The sequence below is a fragment of the Centruroides sculpturatus genome, unplaced genomic scaffold, assembly GCF_000671375.1.
Source record: "Centruroides sculpturatus isolate CEXI.00-Female unplaced genomic scaffold, Cexi_2.0 scaffold84, whole genome shotgun sequence".
Taxonomy (NCBI): Eukaryota; Metazoa; Arthropoda; class Arachnida; order Scorpiones; family Buthidae; genus Centruroides; species Centruroides sculpturatus.
Genome location: NW_019384316.1, coordinates 488,225 through 503,084, shown reverse-complemented (window position 1 = coordinate 503,084; position 14,860 = coordinate 488,225). Strand labels below are relative to the sequence as shown.

The following is a 14,860-nucleotide window of genomic DNA, read 5'->3' as shown; positions in this document are numbered from 1 at the left end:
CTACGGACGTTTAGGCGGATAAATTGAGTTTAGTATCGTCTGTTCATATAATTATATATAAATTAGGTACTGTACATATAATTATATATTAATTATATATAAATTAGGTACTGTATATATAATTATATATTAACTTAATTTATTGTAACTTTATTATAATTAAATATATATTTTTCGCCGTCTAGCGTCACGCTACGGCGAGTTAGGCGACCTATCGTCTGTCCAGTACTGTAATTTTATACATTTCTTGTGAAAGAAACATTTCTTATTTAACGGCCATAAAAATTATTTATATTAAGGATGTCTCCAAAGGTCAACGAAGTTTTCGCAGAAAAATAATATCAGAAATCGCGGCCGCGGTTTGATGCGCTGTTCCGCGACGAAACCAAGCTTTAGCAACGGGCGTAGTCGAACGGTACACACTCGGTAAGTAATCCTACAATTTTTTGTTTTTAGTGTAGTTTATACGGATTATTTCCAAAAAAATATACGTATTTTGGAAATGTTGAGTCGGATTAGTCTAGAATCGATTAATTTTATGGAAGAAAACCTTTCAAACGGCGGTAGTCCGTAAACTTCACACGTGTTGGGCTGTCATTGGCTGTGATTCCTACAAAATTGATTCATAAAGAACGGAACGTATCTACCGTCTTATAGGGGGATCGACTGTATATGCAAACGTCCAGTGTAGCACCCGAAGTCGCATGATTTTAATTCAAAATTTTACTTGGAACAGAGTTACATAAATGACCTGCAAGACAGTGCTGTTATTAGGAAAAGTATGATTTACAGGGGCAATACACTACAAATTTGAAGTGGAGAGCATATATTTTAAATTAAATAAACTAAAAATATGGTTAAAAATTAAAGCCCTGCTCGTTACTATTTATTTATTTATTTATACTTCGATTTGATATTTATTCATGTAAATCTTTTAAAATGTAAACCTTATTTTCAAAAATTTCTTATCGAATTTTTATTATTATTTTTTTTAAATTAAAAAATAAATTTAAATATTAATGTATGAAATTTGTAAGTAGGATAATAAGGAAATTGTTATAGCTATAATAATTGCAAGATTATAAAAGTTTATTTACAAATTATTTTCCATTAAGATTCCAGTATTTTGTTTTCATTTTTAATTTTATTAAAAATTTTTAAGAATTTGTATCAAGCTGTTTTACTATAAAAGAAGAGATAGAGAGGAGGAGGAGAAAGACATTTCCTTAATTATAGAATTCTGAGTAATGTTTAATGCATAGAAATTAGAATAGAAATGCACTGTTTAATGCATAGAGATTAGCTTATTTCCACTTTAAAATATCAAAAACCTTTTTTTAAAGCAAATGATCTTTATTATTTTTAAACAGTACCATTCTTAATACCATCTCGTAAGCAATTAAATGAGGGACAATGATTGCCTTTCATTCCTTATATTAAATAACCAAATTCAGTTTACTAATATGCTGATTTAATTAAGTTAAAATGGAAATGCCATAAACGTATACGTTACTATAAAATTTATAATAATATAAGTATTATATAAAGAATATAGACAATTATTATAATGTATTCAACAGAAAAGCAATGCACAAGAGCGCATATCCATTAATTTCTAGCTTTGTTTTTCCTTGAGTACATTCTCGACAGAAAATTAAATTACTGTTAATTTTATTTTCTTTTTAACAAATATCTTTATTTAATTGTAATTAAGCTACATTAATTGCTTTTAAAAAATAAAAACAAGTTAATATTAATTGCCCCACAAGTCATAAATTTCTATAATAAGTATTAGAAAATTTCAATTAATTTTCTTATTTTATAAAATTATATTACAAAATTATAAAGATATATTAAAAAATAAAATATTTTAAAATAAATTTTATCTGTTATCTATAAAATAATGTGGAGTTTATATTCTGCACACTCGGTTATCCGGTATGCATTAAACAGGATACCAATAATGTTTATGGATGAGTCAATAAGTAATCACAAACCGCTTTATTCTCATCCCCTTTGTTTTCTAGCTGAAGTGATCACTTTATTACGTTTAACTTAATAATTATCGGTGTTGTCTTCACGTTTTTAAAAATAATTTCATGTTTTTATACCGGTTACAGTATTAAAGAGTACCGAATATCTGGGATGAATATGAAAATATCATCCAAGTTAGATATTTTCGCATTCGTCCCGGATATTTGATACACTACTCTATCATTATATAAACACTTCTGCGCTTACAAACAGAATAAAAGAACTGTTTTTTAAGATTAAGCATATTTTCTTCGAATACATCTTAAAATTCTGGAAAACACGTTGAAAAAAAGACTAGAAACGAGCAATTATTTATTATAACATCGTCACAATGATGGGCTGCAATTTTTAATCATATTTTTAATTTATTTCATTTTAAATATATGCTCTCCACCTCAAATTAGTAGTTTATTGCCCCTGTAAATCATACTTTTCCTTTAACAGTAGAGTCATGCCGGTCAGCTAACTTCATTCTCGAAATTAAGGAAAAAGAAAATCAGACAAACAGACGGATGATAATGTGAATTTATAGGTACACAATTTTTCAAAATTGCAGCCCAAAATGTAAAAAGGTTTTTACTTGAAGGGAAAAGTAATCAATTTTACAAATTAAAACATTAAATTCAAAGCACATAAAAGTCATCGATCAAATACGAAATTTAGAAAAAGAAAGTATCAATGGTATAATACTTATCAAAATAACTTGTTGAAAATGATGGATGACTCGAAAAATAGGTAAATTTAAAGATAAATTTAACCGGATTGCGGTGTGTTCTACACTCCGAATAAATTAAGTAAAATTTCTGCAAAATATACTAAAAATATCGCTTATTTTTCCAAAATTAACAAAATTTATGTGTTATTAACAATCAAAATAACAGAATTTATTGAAGGGTTTTAAAGTGAGAAATGTTAGTCTAGAAACACTAACGAAACAACATGGAAACACTGTCATATTTTGCACTTTACGTAAGTGAATGGATTAAATTAAACGTTTTGTATAATAGAAGAAACACTTTAAGAGTGTTAAATAAAATCGTGTATTTATACCTTGTTTTTCTACTTACAACCTTCACAAAAGAGCAAAGTCATACTTTATTTTGAGGATCTTATCTGCCTCAATATGTAATACTTGTTAAATTCGTGTCTATTTTTACATTGTGCCGCCATCAGAGGAACGATTATAACAAGTTTTGCATACTGAGGATGAGAAGAGCCTCAAATATAGAAGGTGTAAGAAGAAAGACAAGTTATGAAGGTGCACTTTTATTATTAGAGTGGTTTTTTTTTTGTACAAAACTTTTAATTGTGTATCCATTCTAGAATTCACTTTGCCATCTGTTATATATAACAGAGGGAATGTAAATCACCCTCAAGATTTTTACATTTCTGGATCCAGAAAATCTTGAAATATCGAGAGATGCGAAAAATTCGAGGGTTTTTCCTATATGTATGGATGTTATTGTGCATTTGTGGGGGGCACTTTTTTGTTCTCTCTCTTTAAAGCTTAATAACTCCTGTGCTTTTTGTCGAAAATTTCTAAAATTTTGCAGGAAGATTTCTGTATCAAAGGGATTGGAGTTGTTAAATTTTGGTGGTTATAGGTCAAAGAGTGGGGAGATAAAGGGGGTTGTGTCATATCTCGAGTAGGGTCGGACTTAATGACGATTTTATTCATTATTAGCGTTAAAGCGTATGATATATTACAACACTAGAACATCTAGATACTAAAAATCATATAAATTGGTTAAACTTATCACTTAAAATGTATTAACATTAGTAATAATTTCACTAAAAACTTCAGATGACATTATAGTGATCAAGTAAAGTAAAAAAAAAAACAAAGAATATACGTTATAATTGCTGGAAAAAACGGTATTATTTAAGTCTGAATTTGATTTTAATCCTTTAATTTACACCATGAAATACCAAAAAAAGATTATTATATAACATAACGAAGTTTTTTTACTATTAATAGTCAAACCGAAAGAAGCTTTTTAATTGTTTAAATTTTTAATTTAATTGGATTATAACGATGAAAATCTCATTACAGACAAAAGAATTCCTATTGTAGCGACAGTTTACTTTATAAAATGTTTAAAAATATAAAAAGTATTTGCTGGAATATATTAATTTTGTTAAAAAATGAAAATATATTTAAGAAATTGGAGACCGAATACACTCGATCGATTATCACAAAGCAAGCAAATTTTCAATAAAGGATTAAAGTTATTGTTGTTATGGCTACTGAAAGGATTTCAAAAATCCCCGATAAAAGTTAAAAATTTGATTTGGAACATCTTTTCGAATAGAATATTTTCATATTTTATACAGTCGACCCCCTATAACACTGTTGATTATTCCGTTTTATATGAATTACATGTTGTACGAGTCACTTAAATTTTACAAATACGTGTGTCGTTCACAGCCCGGCACACGTATTTGTAAAATCTAAGTGACTCGTACAACACGGAATTCAAATAAAACGGAATAATCAACAGAGTTATAGGGGGTCGACTTGTATTATGAAATTTCATCTAAAAGTAATTCGAATAATTGGTATTTTGATGGAAGATAGAAACACCACATTAATAATATATAACATGTAATATAATAAAGGAAAAAGCCAGAATACCCAAATAAAAAGGGGCGAGATCGGTGGTGGGAGAGATGGAAGAAAAGGGGTGTATTCTTTTTCAATGGAAGATAAATAACAGGCCTATCAGGATCAGATTGCCGAGGACAAAGTTCGTGACGACGATTCGGACAAGAAAGTCGAGAGAGAGAAAGCAGTTTTAAATGTCTTAATTATCTGTTTCTTTTAAAAAGTATGTCACACTATTCAGATATTGTATAAATGATACGTTTGATACAATATACGAAACGATGCTGATATTAAATGATTCTCAATAACAAAGAATAAAACAATAAATAGATTATTGTTTATAAGAATCAAGAAGATGGCTAGGGAAAGAATCTGACGTATCTGCAGTGGCTGAGTGAATAAAAGACACTAAAACACGCAGTTTTCCGGATTTTCTTCGTTTGTCTAACACCAAAATAGAGGACAGTTTATTATAAAAGATCATCCGGAAGGCATACCCTTGGTAGATCACACTTTACGTTACTTAAACCATAATCTAATCTGACGTATCACTTTCTCCTCCTCCTCCTCCTTTTCTTTTTTCTTTTTTCAAATGATTTGATGCTTTTTATATTCCCTTCCTAGTGTAAAAAAGCTATAAAACAGAAAAAATTTAATTCAACTGTCACAAAAAACGAAGCTTTCAATTTCAAGTGTCATCTTTAGACATTGCAACTAAAATACTTTCGTGTCAAAATAATACAGTTTTTTATTCTTATCTTTGATTTTTAGTTGGCAAATTGCTAAAGATGTCAGCTTACTGCTCTTGGCACTGTGGAACGAATTAGTGAGACTAAAAAGCACCCCACAATTTTTCAAAAATGCTCCATCCTTTATCATCCAGCAGCATTATTGTGGAACTGATTGAAAAAAAGCAGTCTATTCAAGTGGCAGGAAAGTCGTGCAAGTACATGCGCCCTTACCAGTTATGCAAACCTATATACATGCATAATTTTTAATATTTTTCTTTATTTAATTAGGCTGCAATTTAAAAAAAAATTGTAAAACTATAAATTCTCATTGTCGCCTGTCCTGTCTTTTCTGAATCTCGAGAAAGGAGTTAGCTAGATGATAGTCGAAAACCAGATATAGAAACCATAGGGAAGAAGGCCCCGATTAGCTATATAACCCTCGAATCTTTCTGATTCTACTCTTCTTCAAACTCTTTCCTACTCGAATTTCCGTGCCTACAAGTGGCCGAGTGGATAAAACCATTGAACACAGGTAGTGTGTTTGCACCTGAACAACTGGCTGGCAGCTTGGAGTTTTCCGGGTTTTATTTACGTCAGTAACATTTAAATAGGGGCTAGTTTTCCATATAAGTACTCACCGGATCTTTTGAGCCTTAGGCATTTATCTCTTCTGCCACACTGCAACAATTACGTTTATCAGCAAACCCACGATAAGACTCAATAGTTGCATTCCGCTCGATAAACTTTTAATGAAATAGAATAACCAATCTCGAAGAAAAGACAATCTGTAAGTTATCAATATATTACAGTATTATAATCGTTTAAACACAATTAAACACGAGAACACTGCCTAATGTTTCGTTGTCACATGCCACGGTTGACGGTGAAGTGTTTATTTATGAATCTATAGGTTTTATACCTTTTGTATGCAAAATTATTATATTGTATTTTAAAATATACTGTACTATGTATGTTTTTATCAATGCTCTGCCCATCTTATCTATGTCTTTAGGCATATTTTCTTAAAATTCGTTTCTCAGGTGCGAATCAAGACAAATTAACTTACAAATATTCGGTGGTGTTATGTACAGTATTGGGTCCACTGGTTGACGCAAATAATTTCGGAAATTAGGTTTAATTTTTAAGCAATACATTCTCATGTTTTAAGGGGAATTTTATCCATTTGAACAGCCTACAGAGACGTTACGGTACCCTCTGGTATTAAAATTATTACGAGAATGAATATTTTTGACAGACTTGTAATATGTACTAACAATTTGTATTAAAATTGTTGGAAATGAGTCAAATATAATGTGTCGATAAACATTGAAAAATATACTCAGAAAACTATAGTATAGTTTGTAATTTAATGATATATTTAAGTTATAGTGCGAACAGATACAGAGTGGTCACGGATTATACGCACGACAGTCGGAAGTTATCTACATGTTCCTCCCATTTTCCGCATAAATTTTAATTTTTTTTCCTCCCTGGACACATTCCTACATGTTGACAGTTTAGTCATTAAAGCAGTCCCCGATAGCTATTGTTCAGTCTTTTATTATTATGAGAATAGAGGCAACGTATCACAGATACGATTAAGGTGTCAGCCTACCGTATCTGGCCATCTACCAGCCGAGATCCTAGGTTGAATCCTGGCAAGCCAAGAATTTTTTAAGTGTTCCTTGTTCCACTATTAGCGTGACCCGTCTCTCATACGAAATGGGCACTCCAACAGCACGCCAGCAGTAGGAAGAGTTGTGTCGTTCAAAAACAAAGCCAAGCAGGATTGAGGCAGTCGATAGTGGTCATTTGTATTTTAACACGTTAATAGTCCGTTCTCAAACACAATCAGAATTCTTTGCTGAAGACATTTTGCCAGTTCGCAGATGTTCATGCTTCTCTGTCACAGTACTTCAACATTGTTGGCAAATTCGCATGCAGGGGTTGACATGTATGCCATTTGCAGCTGCCAAATGTATGGGAAGCTATATAGTTTTATGGCATGCTTTAAGCCTTCTTTTGATGATGGATAAAATCGCCATTACAGCTCTTTTGGCTTGCTTAGCGATCAGATGATCGTTTCTCACGGTGATGTGTCTGGAGCGTCCGGGGCTACCCATTGTATATCCTTACGTATCTATTGCCCTGACAACTCCTCACAATCAGGTCAGATCATGTAAGGTCAGAACAGTCCAGATGACGAGAAATTCGACGAAGGAGCCACCTTACTTCACTCAATCCGATAATGCGGCCATTCTCAAGCTGTGAGTAATGTCTTTGACTGCGTGTCTGGCTTTCGAAGACTTCCAAAGAACACTTTCACTGACAATTCTAAACATAGTGAGACTTTTCGAGTCTTTTCTAGTGTACAGGGGAGCGCTTTTACGTTACTCTGTTGAGCAATTTGACCACAACTCTGATCCCGTCCGATACAATTTTTATTCGTTTATATTTTTTACGTCTTTTTTTGAAGCCGGACACTTCAATGAATACAAATAAGTTAAAATTATTATAGAATTGTTCTATTTTACAAGTAATATTTATGAATAATCAATATTACAGATACGTGATGATGGCATTTCCTTGTATCATAAAATAAGACATATAAAATTATCGGAAATAATTAATCAATATAAGTTTAATATCAGATATAGACAGTTTTATATGCAGATATTAAAATATTTAACCTCTTCAACCATTCAGGCATAAGAAATCTAAAAAAATTAGTTCTATACAAGTCGACCCCCCTATAACACTGTTGATTTTTCAGTTTTATATGAATTCCATGTTGTACGAGTCACTTAGAATTTACAAATACGTGAGCGGTTCACAGCCAGGCACACGTATTTGTAAAATCTAAGTGACTCGTACAACACGGAATTCATATAAAACAGAAAAATCAACAGTGTTATAGAGGGTCGACTGGTATTTAGAAGAATTCTTTACTTAATCACGAAAATGTTTTTGTTTCAGTATCGAAAGACAAGATAAATTAATTTCTTTTCCACTGCAAGAAAGTTCTATCCTTTTCTTATAACAGCTGAAGATTTTTTTTCGATTAAACACAGAAACAATAGATTTAAAGAATTATTTTTAATAAAAAGTAAGCAAAAAAGATTGTTAAACTATGTTTCTTCTTTGAATTCAACTGGGAGGAATAAAAGTAATAGTGGAAATTGTAGAAAACTCCAGGATGATCGATGTTTCTTACAACGTATCAAATCAATTTATTATTTTCTTTCCTATAAAGAAGAATTTTGTGTTTTTTAAGTATTATATAATGTTAAAAATGTCATTTTATTTCAAACTAACAACAGGAACTTTGTCTTCATTCATTGGGAAAAGTAAATAAGTAAAAGGAAGAATATTTTCTATTCAAAATTTAAATAGAATTCTTATTGTTAAATGTATAAAAATAGATTAAATATATATATATATATTTTTCTACTCGAGCAGTTTCATCTTATTCTGGGTATTTTATTGAACGTAGAAGTTTGTTTTTAATACCTGACTACATTATGGATTATAAAAAATTTCAAAGTAAATACACAAACTTTTAAAGAATAAAGCTGTAGTTGAAATGTACTCGACGTTCTTTGTTCAAACAAATGTTTTTGATAGACAAATCATGGGAGAGTTTAGAAAATAAATTGAGTGAAAATCTGGAAAAACTGTAACATTATTTTTAAAATTATCATTTATTATTAAATCCAATTAAACCAGTTAGTTCAGTAATGTAACTGAATAAGATAGAAGCGGATCTCTAGAGAGTTATCATTAGCAATTTGTGGAGATGCTGGGCCCTTCTTCTTCCTAATATAGGAGTCAATAAAACATACTAGAAATGCAAAATAGGTTGCTGCGACATTTTCAACAATGATCTTATTATAAGACATGGATTTAGATTTATTAATTTGCTACAGGGCCCACCGGTGATCTAGTTGTTCCGTCTCCTGAACACTTGGAGTTCGGTCGTGGGTTGGGGTTTTCCGGATTTTCTTCACATCTGTAACGCCTGAATAGGGGTCAGTTACCCTTGAAAAGATCTCCGGGAAGGCATCCCCTAGGCAGATCGCCCATGTGTTGCGGTGCCAAAGCTTAACAAACAGTTTTCTAGAGTTACACAATGCAACAGATGAAGTAAACGTGCAGGCTGAAGAACCCTAAAATTGTTTTATAATAATTTGGAAGCTCTCTTTACATGTACAAAATTTTTTATTATGCATTTAATTAATTTATTTATAATTTATTTTACCTCTTATCTTTATTTTAAGCTTTTTTTTCTAAGTGTTGTACTTTTGCCAATTAGTTGAAATAATAATGATCATTTGAAAAGATAAAAAGAATGAAACTCTTTGAAAGTTTTTTATTTAAATTTTTCTCTTTAATTAAAACATTGGTTATGTTTTTTTTTCTTTATTCTGTGTACTGAAGCAGTTACATTTAAAAATTTTTGAATCAAATTAATTTAATTTAAATGAAAAGCCTATGAATGTTATAACTCGTTTCAATACGCAATATCAATGCTTTGGACCTTCCTAATGTTATCCTCTAAGACATCAATCGTGTGGAATCTGTTACAGTACACTCTTTCTTTAATATAGCCCGATAAAAAGCTCTAAATTGTTGCCACTGGCTCCTATGATATGTGGCAAGTTGCTCTATTTTGCTAGGAGTAACCCTGTGACAGAAGAGTATGTGAAAATCCACACAGCCAGCGGTCGTGCTTATGCCTCTGCTGCCATATATATATAAGACAACGCATGGGCGATCTCCAAGAAGGGTTACATTCCCGAATGATTTTCTACAGGAAACCAGCCTCTACTTAGGTATTAGACACGAGAAGAAAACCCAAAAAAACTTTATGTAGCTAGCACGTTGGTCAAGAGGAAACCAGCGACCACTGGTAGGTTCCTTGTTTCTTAAATTAAGAGTTACTATTATAGACGTGAAATATCGATAGTCAAATGTCTGTGTTAATGATGATGTGTTAAAATACTTGATATCTTTAATGTACCTGAACAGATGCTAAGTGTAAATAACCCAAAATAATAATAATAAAAAGAAAGTATCTTTATTACACAATTGCTAAATAAAACACTGTTAAAAGAATATTCTTTTAAATTTAACATTATTGCACAAAACCGTAAAAGTGAATTTAATCCCCTAAAATATTTCCTATTTTCCTATAAAAATTATCTTGTGCAATATCAAACTTTAAATGTAGCTAAAACATATATTGTAATTTTCTTTTCATTTATTAATAAAAGAGTTTTACCACAAAAGCACTTCAGAAACTGTTCAGAAACACTTCACAGCACATGTAATCCCAGTACAGATTTATGTCACACGAGCACCACTGTTGCCATGTCTCAAGCAGTAGTTTCCCCTAAAACGAAAAACAATTCCCCCTAGAAATCGAATAATGAAATAAAACTCAGAAAGCAAGCTGGATGTAATGGCCACTTAATAATACGCGAGACAGACTTTTCTCAGTTGTGAAGAGGGATAGAGCTAAGGAGAAATAAAGCGAATAAGAAGAGATACACCTTTCCTTTAACCTTGGAATTGTAATCGTGATCTTTTGGTTAAGATAAAAACACAGTGACCGTATCAAAATACAAATATATTTTTATCCCGTGGCTGTAAATCTCCCAGGATTTCCATCTCTGCCTAGAAATCATTTACCTCCCCCAAAGAGTTTCCTCTAGGTTCTTCCAAAAATATTTCTCCTTATAGAAAAAATCTACAGGGAATTTCCCAACTTGGTAACGCTGTCGAACACCTTCATGAACTTTGAAAACTTGAAAAAAACACGTTTTGAGTCTCTAAACAAAGTAGAGAACGGATTATATAGTATTATGCCACCATATTTTCCTTCAAACAATCTAATTTTCACAGAAAAGGAATAAGTGGATAAACATATATCTGTAGACAATGTGTATTTCAATTACCCACATTACCCGTATTACTTTATATATCTGTAAAATTTAAATAAGAACTAGTCTAACAATTATTCGAGAAACTCATCCATCTCTAGGCTCTGGCTTCTTTACTTCTGTATTTAAGAATCACTTATAATTATAATATTAAAACGACCTTCATATAATTTATAAGCCTATATATGTTTTAAAAAGTAACATATATATTTTCTCTCTCAAATTTTAATCATATTTTTAATTTATTTAACTCAAAATATATGCTCTCCATCTTCAATTAGTATTTACTTGCCCCTGTAAATCATACTTTTCCTTTAGCAGTGGAGTTGTGCCAGTCAGCTATCTAACTCCATTCTCGAGATTAAGGAAACAAACAGACATATCTTCTTTATCAATTTTCTACAATTATTTATAAATATTTTTCATTTTTTTTCCGTTCTGTAAGCACTTAGAGTGGCCTTATTATTATGCCCAACATGGGTGTGATAAGCCCACAATGGGACGGAACGGTAATGATGGAAGGAATCCAAAATATCCAGAAGAGATAAGCCCTGAAGAATATGTTATATATAACATATAGTAATATATTATACAGTAATTTTTATTCACAACTGCATACCTACTTTTGTATCCCTATGTATAATAGTACTTTCCCTCTTATATATAACAGAGACGTGAGAGTAAAAATTCATTTTTTATGGTCACTCGTAAAACCTATTTTAACATAAATACATATATATTTTATGACTTTATTATTACTTTTTATAAAAGAAAAATAAGGATACTTTCTGCTAGAAAATCTTACCTTCTAAGAAAATAATATAAACTATCAGAATCGCATAATATTAAAGGATAAATGAAAGATTTAAAAAATGAAAACCCGAAGATTTTCAAATAATCAATAGCAATATATAAAGATTTATATATTTTTTTAAAGTCGTCGTTTATTAAAGAATAAAATATATTTTCTATTGAAAATAAGTAGGTCAGGTAAATACCCTTTCGCTTGGATATTGATATTTTCATTGCCAAAATGTAATTTCACAAGAAACGTATATTGAAATTCCAAACAGCTTTTCATATACTTTTATACCAAATTATTTTAAGAAATAAATAAATTGATAAAACTTGTAACAATATATTTATGTTAAAGAATACAAAATAGAATATTTTAAAACTTCTAGTTTTATTTTAACTAAGTTTTATACATTTGTCTTTACGGACGAACTAAGGACAGTGGAAATGTGTAGACTAGGGGGTCCCCAAACTTTTTATTTCATCGATCACTTCATAGAATATTTCCCTTCTTATCGACCCCCAGATTAAATATTTTTGATGTTAAGCAATAAGAAGACCTGCATAACAACTCAACGAAAGAATTTATAGTTCTATCTTATAAAATCTACCCAATAACATTAACAGAAAAAGGAGATATTTTCCACTGATCTTAAAAAACAATAGCAAAATTATGGATATATGGAAATTTGTCTATACAGTCTACCCCCCATAACACTGTTAATTATTCCGTTTTATATGAATTCCATGTTGTACGAGTCACTTAGATTTTACAAATACATGAGCCGTTCACAGCCCGGCACACGTATTTGTAAAATCTAAGTGACTCGTACAACATGGAATTCATATAAAACGGAATAATCAACAGTGTTATAGGGGGTCGACTGTACCTGATTAACAGATTTTATGAAGAAACGATCTTATCAATCACAAATTATAATTATATACACTAGAGTTTTAAATTTCTACATTAACTTGATAAAGGTACAACAAAACCATTACCATTGAATGATTGAAAAAGCTATAACCATAGAATAATTACCTGAATATGTAATTTTAATATTTATATACTGTATAATTAATTTTTGAAGAAAATAGTTAAATATATACAGTTTTATTTTATACCATTACGTATACAAAATGTTATAAACTGAATTAGAAAGTAACCAAATAAATTCCATGTACAGTACATACAGAAAATGTGTTTACTTTAATTACCATCCGTCTCCCCCTCTTCACGCCTTCCTATGTATGTAAACTGAACAAATGTATATATCATTTGCTTTTGGTATTTTCCATTCAACTAGAAGAGAAGCAGCAAGATTATTGATATTCGGTAAGTTTTAGTCGCAAATCACCACGGTTTTCCAAGTACAATCTGTTCCTCTGTATTGTCAAAATTGTATTCATGTGGATAAAACCATCTTCAACCATGTACGAAGTAAGAAAGGTTCGGCTTCTGCTCTGAGCTTGGGATATTTAATGGCAGTATTGTTATTGCTCCAAAATTCACTGAGGTTTTTGTTTTTAAACAACGCTTTAGCTTCGACATCTACACATATTTCAATCAGCTCATCTTCTAAGCCAGGTTCACTACCTTCATTATTTATTTTTACATCAAATGGATTAGCAAACCATTCGGGAACAAGCATATTCTCCAAGTCTTCTCTTAATTTATCAAAATGTTTAATATATATCTCCAATTCACAATAAAAAATCTTTTCATTTACTTTTAGTACTTGCAAGTTTGAAAAATATTCAAAATCGATTCGTGCCAGTGAAGATTTAAATAGCTCCATTTTTACCTGAAAGGCCATTATGATTGTTCCAGCTTGAACAATTGTAACATTTTTTCCATGCAAACGCTTCTGTACTATATTAAATTTCGAATAAAGATCTGCCAAATAGAACAGATGGTTCTTGCACTGTTTTAACTGGTGGTCACATAACGATGGATCCACATTCCTAAGAAACTCTTCAGCTGAGTCCTACAAGTCAACAAGCCACTGTAACCTATCACCTCTTGACAACCACCTTACCTCGGTGTGCAAAAGTAATTGGTTGAAAGTTTCATTATTTTCTTCATATAACTTTGCAAACAGTCTGGAATTGAGAGGATGACCTTTAATTTTGTTTATTGACCACTTTTAGAGTATTATGAAGTTCTCCACTCAGTTTTTTTTTGGCTACAAGATGCTGCCTGTGTAGGACACAGTGAACAGTATGTACTTTGGGAACCTTTTTCTTCAGAAAGACGAAAAATCCTCTGTAACGGCCTACCATAGCAGGTGCACCGTCAGTAGCTACTGCGGTAATATTCCCGAAAGGAATGTTGTGCTTGTTCAAATAATCTTGCAAACATAAAAAAATTGTCTCACCTTTTGAATCAGTTTCAAGATATTTAGCAAATAGAAATTCATCAACAGTGTCATTCAGGGATGGACTATGAAATCTAACATAAGCCATGAGAAGATTTGAACTTCCGAAAGTTGATTCGTCAAGTTGAATAGCAAACTTACAATGCTGGAGCTCAGAGGTCAAAGTTCTTTCCACATCATCGGCCATTTCCTCGATACGTCGTTGCACAGTATTGGCACTTAATGGTATGCATTTTAAAACTAGTTGGGAGTCTTTCTTCATAACATTTTCAATTACATCTTTTATAGCTGGTATTATAATCTCTTCACCAATAGTATACGGTTTGCCTTTCTTTGCAATATTAAGAGAGATGCTGTAGGATGTCTTCAGTCCTC

The 14,860-nt window shown here is 31.2% G+C and overlaps 1 protein-coding gene across 1 annotated transcript; it reads right to left on the bottom strand.

The window, feature by feature from the left end:
• Window positions 1–14,231: 14,231 nt before the first annotated feature.
• Window positions 14,232–14,844, bottom strand: LOC111623314 (protein ZBED8-like). The gene has a single exon (XM_023365849.1). It carries the CDS (start codon window positions 14,745–14,747, stop codon window positions 14,232–14,234), a length of 516 nt encoding a protein of 171 aa, XP_023221617.1. The 5' UTR covers window positions 14,748–14,844.
• Window positions 14,845–14,860: the final 16 nt, after the last annotated feature.

Coding starts and splice junctions, on each gene's coding strand:
- LOC111623314 (XM_023365849.1), bottom strand. CDS start 14,747: ATGAAGAAAGACTCCCAACTAGTTTTAAAATGCATACCATTAAGTGCC.